Genomic DNA, 7,507 nt, shown 5'->3' with positions numbered 1-7,507 from the left:
ATAACCAGATAATCAGTGTTATTGCTAATCGGTGTAATGGATTTTTAAGGAAAACTCATCATGATCACCCAACAAACCATAGAAGTTCTGCTCATGTTTAGTCCGTTTAAGAAGTTTTGTCATTGCTACAGCCAAGGACAGTACAGGCAATATTGAAAAAACTGCCAAAGCCAGAAGAAGACTCATATCTGTGGTGCCATCTGGTAAACACAGAGCTTTTCCAGATATAGGAAATGAACTGTGGATTGTGCAAGATGGTCAAGCCGACTGGAAGGCTTCCACGGAGGAATGTCTTGGGATAAGTATATTTGGTGGCTCAGATCGGTCTGTCTGTGATTTTTAAATCTGAAATAAGTTGTAGCACAGATACTTTGTTTGCTGTTGCTGTAATGTAAATACATAAAATATGCCATGCAAGTAGTGACAAAATGTTTATTATACAGTTTCATAGATTTGTTCATCACTTTAACAATGTCCCGTAGGCTACTCTTCCCACAGTGCACCGTTCATTACTGGAAAATGTTCAAATAATTGTAAAAAAGAAAAAAGAAAGGATACAGTTCAAAAATCATGTTTCCTTCACAATCAAAATTGCATAGATTCATTCAAGCAAAACCCCCTTTAACATTTCGTTTCTATCATTACATGATTAATCAGACCTGCTCTTCACTACACTTTGGAATTTGCAGTTTCACAAAGGTTCAGGGATCAGGTTTGAAGTGATCATCTATACAAAGTGATAAAGACACAGCAGTCAAAAGAAAAAAAGGAAAACAAGGGGAGTGAGAGTTTGTGAAGTGATGTAGTGTGACCGTGTACTACTACTGCTGCCGACCACATCCTCACACTCAGATCGCAGGACACAACCAGGACTCACTCTCACTGTCCCTGATCCTGACGTTCCTTCAGAGCCAGTATGGCTTTTCGGTAAAGATCTATCGAGAGACAGGGTCACCTTTTTAAAATTAAAGCCGTGATTTCATCTTTTTTTCAGAGTCCAAAGTGTTACTGTATTTGATTTGGAGATGGAAGAAGTGGATGAGGCTCACCAAAGGTTGCAGACAGGTCCACAGGTTGAGAGTAAGCTGCAGGCATCTCCTCTGTGTTGATCTTGTTCTTTCTTTTGACTGTGACAACTTTCTTCTTCTTCCTCTTTTCTTCGCCTTTAGCTATACAGAAGGTAAAGGAAATATTAGATTTAAATTCTTAAAGAGATAATAACCAAAAATATAGGCCATTAAGATATTAACCTTTGAGCGCCTTCTCATCGTTGTCAGGTGATTCTAGGGTTTCCAGAGTCTCTTCTTTCGCCTTTATTTTGCGTTTCGGTTTGCCCTTTTTCGGGGGGATCAGGGCACTGCTGGCTTTCTCTCTGTGAGCAGAGTTTTCTTGCTCTCCTTCATTAACGTCACCCTCCTCTTCCTCCTCCTCATTGTTTGCTTCTTCTTGATCCCTTTTCCCTTCCTTGACCTTAACCGGCGTCTTCTTCTTCTTGCTTGTCCTCAGGTTCTTCTTAAGAGTGGTTTCCTGTGAATGAAAGACGTATTAAAGACGTTTAATTCACCATTTATTTATTGTAACATTCATTTTATATCACAATTACGACAACTTATATAAGGTAATGAAGAACACAAACATAACTAGTGGCACAACTGTTGGAAGCAGGTTCAGATACAGAAATGGTTAGGGTAAGAGGTGAGTGAGTGAGTGAGTTTTTTATGCCAAATTTCTTTGGTTTCAGCTTCTCAAATTTTTTTGGGGGTTTTGTTGGAGTCCTTAGACAATCCAATACAACGCTCTACCTAGAATTGTACATTTAGGAAGGTTATAATGTTCAGTTATTGTTGACTTTGTTATAGAGGTGTTAATTCTACTGTGTTTATTACTGAGGACGTCGTTACTGATGGTGGTATACTGGACTGCATCATATTCAAATTCTGCCTCCCTCATGTTTGTAAATGGATTTGATTAGATTAGAAACACCACCGCAAACTACAACCTCAATAATAAACATATAGTTAATTTAATACCTCTCTGATGGTGGAAATCAACACATTATTATCTTTGTAAAGGTAGAATTTATGGCTGAGTCACTGTACTGGATTGCATTATTGAATTATTTACAGGTGTATCTAAAAGTGGCCACTGAGTGTAGTTGTTAAAAAAAGGATGCCAAATATTTTCCTAACCTTTTGCAACATGTTTCGAATGGGTTGCAACTTTCCTTCTCCCTTGGCCTTTTTCTCCTTGTCTTTTGGCCGATGAACTTGACGCAGATCTGACTTGCTGGATCGCATTCTGAGGTGAGAAAACATTTAACATAAAAGGTCAAAGTGTAGCTCAGATTAAGTAATATATCATGCTTAGGTTTATGTTTGTCTGTACTATACGTTAAGGCCTCTTTACCTTTCCCCTTTTTTTCTGCGAACTTTCTCTGTTTTCCAGTTCTTTTCCCTCTCTCTTGGTTCCAGAGGCCTCTTGCTGTCCTGGGCTACACGAGTACATAGCTCGGGGTAATCCAGACAAACAGCTCGCAGCAACCAGCGAAGGCCTCGTAGAGTCTTCCTGTCCGACCAGCGTCGCAGGTCCATTAAGGCTGAACAAGGCTCCTGAGAGGGAAAGGGAAAAAGGTCTGTTTCTGCCTACCTGCATCTGTATGATTCTGTGCTTGTCTGGTCAGTTTCAGTATCTACAAGAGATTTGTGTTTGTTCAGCTCTTACAATATGGCAAAGAGAGCGGCTCTGGTTGACCAGCTTCTCCAGTAATAGAATCTCAATCAGCTCACTTCCCAGCAGAGCGTTCATTTTGTCCTGCTTGTTAGCCAACCTAAAAAGAAACGGTTTCAGCACAGGCCCAAATTAACCCAATTATTTCAGTATTTCCCTTCAACAGCCACCAGAGGGTACCGTTTACTCATCCCCATTGCACATAATGCAGCTTACACTTTTAATGTATGTATGAAGTTGAATATAATTACACTAATATGGGTTTTCCTGCCACTCTTGGGTGCTTCAACAGGTCAGCAAGAACTTCCTTGACCTCCTTGATCCTCTGTCTGTCACTGGAGTCCACCACGAAGATGATCCCATGGGCCTCTCCGTAGAGCTCCCTCCAGGCTCCCCTCGACTCCGCAGATCCTCCCACATCCAGCAAGGTGACCAGGTAATTCTCCACTCTCAGCTCATTTCGGATGCAGCCCTGGGTGGGTCCTGCTTCCACGCCATGGGGGACTAATGGGGGACAGGAAGTAAAACACAGGGAGATCATTTGTTATGTTTCTTTTTTGAGCACTTTAAATAATAAATCAGCTTAAAGCCACTGTTGATTTACCTCTTAGCATCCCTCTGATGGAGGATGTTTTTCCTGCTTTGTCAAGACCAACCACAAGAACAGTCATTTTCCTGCAAAGAAGTATGCACAGTATAGAATTTCATTTTAAGGAGCTCATATTTTTAGACAGAAACCAGGAAACCAGGTGGGATCAATGAACTGTACATGGCATGCAAATTCATATTATACAAAACTACCAATGGAAAATGAAAGATGTCATTGTGATTTGTTTCTTTCTGTACAGAATGCTCACTCACTTTGGTTTTTATTGTAGGTTCACTAATTTACAGACCTGTTCCTATGAGCAGATAAATGTCTGCACCCAACAACACTAGGATTTATTTGGTCCAATATGGTGAATCTAAAATGTTTAATGTGGTTGCTGTTGTTTGTGATTAGGCTGACATTTTTATACATTTCTTTTTCTTTTCATTTGTACCTGATTGGCTCCTGTATTTTGGAGACCCAGGTCCAGCAGTTGCTCATCAGGTTGAACATGTTTACTTGAGGTGAGAAAGGTGTGCACAGTGGCCACCATCTTCTCTGGAACTGGTACCTGCGAACAGATGGTCAACCTTAGTATGAGTCATACATACACACAAAAATAGGACCAGTCGGTTGAGTCACTGCGGGTCATGGCCAGGGCCAACATAAAGATGCTTTGTGTCTTCTGTGGGTGTAGGAGACATTTCAGATGGTCAGGTATCAGGTCAATGCTTTGGCTGCCAAGTGTTGATCTCTTATTCCCAGAATATAAAATTATCTGTAATCTAGTCCTCTTCAGCTCATATTAATTTAAAATATTTTCTTCTTTCGTTTCTTGGATCAATAATCAATCAGAACCAAATAACATAAAGTATTTATCTGCAGTCAATCTAACTAGAAACATGAATATTTTCTAATCTCAATATTATCCCCTATGGTATAAATGATGTGTGAGTAAAATCTTTCTGCCATGTCTAGAGAGAGAGAGAGAGAGAGTAGTCTGCTTGAGTCTTGTAATACACATGAAGCAGGTGTGTCTGAGTCCATGTGCTAAAAAAACACAAGCAGATCTTCCAGTCCTTTGTCCAGTGCATCTGTTCAGGCTCCATAATCTGCTAAAGCCAGTTTAGAATGGGCTGCTTGTACAGTGTTGTTAACAAGCTGACCCATATTTGTTTTGGCTGTAGGAGACAGTGAGGTGATCATCATTTCCAGTACGGTATAAGCTTTCCACGCTTGAAAACAGTATTTTGCACAAGCATCTGACAGTGCAGCATTTTAAACATTTAGAGGAAGTTAGTATAACAGTGTCGATATTAGCTAGTTAACAATGTTTTTAAATTACAAAGACATCAATTATTTACAGTACTGAACACACAAATATGAATGTAAAATATTTATGTGTTTGCTCCAGATGGAGATAAAAAAAAGAACATTAAATGTATACTCAAATATATATATATATATATGTTATTATGGATTTTAGCTAAGTAACTATATTACTGATTATTCTAATATTTATTATTGGTGTGTTGTTTTTATTTTATGGTGCCTTTTTAACATCTGAGCAGGGACAACAGATGAAAATTTAATTAAAAAAACAAACATTTATAGTTGAGCACTGTTCCTGCCAAATAAAATAAAATAAAATAAAAATATATATATTGTGCAAAACAAAACATAAATTTAAGTTTTATAATTTTAAACATTTTGTTGGTTTTGACAAATACTGGATTATTACTGGTTACTGATATAATTTTGTTCTAATTGAATGTTTAAAAAAGGCTAAAGAAAACACAAACAATGCATAACAGTGCACATGGGTGGTAAAATGCAGAGAATCCGTGGATTAAAACAAAGCATTTCAAACTGTAAGTGGACACTAAACTGCTAGTAAATACCACTGAATGACTAAATCACAGGTAATAGGAGTGAAATTTGCAGAGTTTAAGAGAAATTGAAAGAATACTTACAGAAGCAAGTCTATGTCCATGCATTTGTTTGGGTGCTCGTCTCTACTAACATTTTGCACTCAACAGCTACAAAACTAATCAGGCTCACACTAAGCCTTTGGTCACCCCATGTGGGAGGAACAACCTGTATAATGTTGTATGGGTATTTCAACCAATCCCTGAGTCCTCTGAGCCAATTACTAGGCCCATTGGATGGCGTGGTTCTTCTTTAACTACAACAAACAAACTAGATATCCTTCCAGGAGGACTAAATGTGTCTCATGGTGTGATCTGTGACCTGCTGTGATCTTTTTCTGTTGAAGTCTGAAAGTGGTGGCATGCAGAGCGTTTGAACAGAATTAGTCAATTACATCATAACAGTGATGACCAGGTGGTGTCACAATACAATGTATGTGCAACAAGTTTACAGGTATAATTGGAAACAGAGATTGCTACAGGCCTATTTTTTTCTTGTGTAGTACATTTTTATTGAATTAGTTGTGGCATGGCAATAATTTCACTGTTATTATGGATTCTAGCTAACTGTGTTACTGATTATACTAATATTTATTGGTGGGTGTGTTGTGTGCATGTTTATTATGTTTTTTATAAGATAGGTACTTTTTTATAAGATAGATACTTTATTTTTATTTTTATGGTGCCTTTTTAACATCTGAGCAGGGACAACGATGAAGAAATTGAATTAAAAAAAACAAGCCATTGTATACCGTTTTTTTCGGTGTTACAATGACACTGTTTGTGCGCGTAATAAAGAAAAAGCAGTATAATCACACATACTGAATACTATGGTAGAATATTATTCAGTGTGGGTTATAGTGTGTGTTATTCAGTGTGGTGTAAGTTTATTTACAATAGCACATTTCATACACAAATAAAAACTTTGTTTAGAAGAGATCAATGTAATTATCTGACTGTGTTCAGGTGCAACATTGGTTGAGTTTAACATTTACAGAGGATCATCATATTACATAATGGTATTAATACAATAATTAAGCCATATTGCAGCATCAGCCACTAGATGGCCTTATATTCACAAGATCTATTTTCACTGCCAGAGGCTGCTGAGCATCTTGAAATCTCTGTAAATAATATAATGGCCCTATTTTCTAGTTGTTGACAAGCTAAGATGAATTTCCACTGCAGCTAAATGTCAGTCTACTCACAGCTGAACATAAATAGTTAGGATTTGCAGCCTCTATACAAACAATCCACAGGACTGGCCTATTCCATATCTTAATGTTAATGTAGGAAAATCTAAAGAAAATAGGCAGTGGATTGAGGAGCGAGCAGAGCTTAGGCAGCTGTAATTAAATTATGCTTTAAGCAAATACATGTGTAAGACAGCTTCCAGAGACCTGGAACAATGGTTTATGCGCAGGCCTTATCTCATTATGTCATTAAACCAACGTCAAATCAGGCTCTGCCCTCCTCTGCTGAGTAGACTCATCCCAGACTCTGACCACAGCCCTGTGTCAGCTGACACTGAGACACACACACACAACACACACACCACACACACACACACACACACACACACACGTACATAGTGCAAAAACAGCAGCAGCTGAGGACCACACCCCCATCTGCTCCTGTTCACCACATTGCAAACATATTTCAAAGACCCCCCAACTGCTGATTTTGCAGTCTGGGCTCCAGCCAGATTATTTTACAGCTTCTGCTATAAAAGACTAATACTTCAATATATTGGAATTTGTGCTGTGCTGCATAGAGTTAAATGACAAGGCCAAAACCGTTGTGATGTCTGTACAATTTAATATGAACCTACAGTCTGAAGATAGTTAGCCTAGCTTAGCATAAAGACTGCAAACACAGGGAAACTGCTAGCCTAGGCAAAGGCAACAGAATGTGTGAGGAAACCAGCAGAGACTGCAAGAAGTGACAGCACCTGACCCAAAACTAGTCTGATAACCCATGTGAGACAGCAATTTGTTGTTAATTTTTTGTTTGGAGTAAACAAACAAGATATAACGTGTTAATTGGAGAGCTTTACAGTTCCTGGTAGGTGGATTTTGTTAGCCTCTGGCAGAGCTTCTTTCCAGTCTAAGTGCTAAGCTAAGCTAACTCATTGTATATTGTATATTGTATATTGTATATTTTATTGTCTATCTTTTTTTTTATCTTTTAGCATTAGACAAGACAAGACATTTATGTCTGTTGTGAAATTGTATGTTTACTTTTTAGTATTAGGAATATGTCT

General features: G+C 38.2%; 1 protein-coding gene across 1 annotated transcript; it reads right to left on the bottom strand.

The window, feature by feature from the left end:
• Nucleotides 1–667: 667 nt before the first annotated feature.
• Nucleotides 668–5,309, bottom strand: arl13a (ADP-ribosylation factor-like 13A). Its single transcript, XM_035669382.1, has 10 exons — nucleotides 5,290–5,309; nucleotides 3,771–3,887; nucleotides 3,332–3,402; nucleotides 2,979–3,231; nucleotides 2,722–2,827; nucleotides 2,407–2,609; nucleotides 2,190–2,298; nucleotides 1,251–1,527; nucleotides 1,050–1,169; nucleotides 668–935 (listed from the first exon to the last, which is right to left on the bottom strand). The coding sequence occupies exons 1-10, from the start codon at nucleotides 5,307–5,309 to the stop codon at nucleotides 880–882; spliced, it is 1,332 nt and encodes a 443-aa protein (XP_035525275.1). The 3' UTR covers nucleotides 668–879.
• Nucleotides 5,310–7,507: the final 2,198 nt, after the last annotated feature.

Source organism: Morone saxatilis, unplaced genomic scaffold (assembly GCF_004916995.1).
Source record: "Morone saxatilis isolate NCDOM2014 unplaced genomic scaffold, NCSU_SB_2.0 Contig22, whole genome shotgun sequence".
Lineage (NCBI taxonomy): Eukaryota > Metazoa > Chordata > Actinopteri > Moronidae > Morone > Morone saxatilis.
This window is presented reverse-complemented; position numbering and strand designations above follow the sequence as displayed.

Bases quoted from the DNA above. Each gene is read 5' to 3' on its own strand.
- arl13a (XM_035669382.1), bottom strand. From the start codon at position 5,309: ATGGACATAGACTTGCTTCT. The intron at 3,232-3,331 runs GTAAATCAACAG...GTCCCCCATTAG, and splicing joins CATCAGAGGGATGCTAAGAG to TCCCCCATGGCGTGGAAGCA. The intron at 2,610-2,721 runs GTAAGAGCTGAA...TTTCCCTCTCAG, and splicing joins GCCGCTCTCTTTGCCATATT to GAGCCTTGTTCAGCCTTAAT.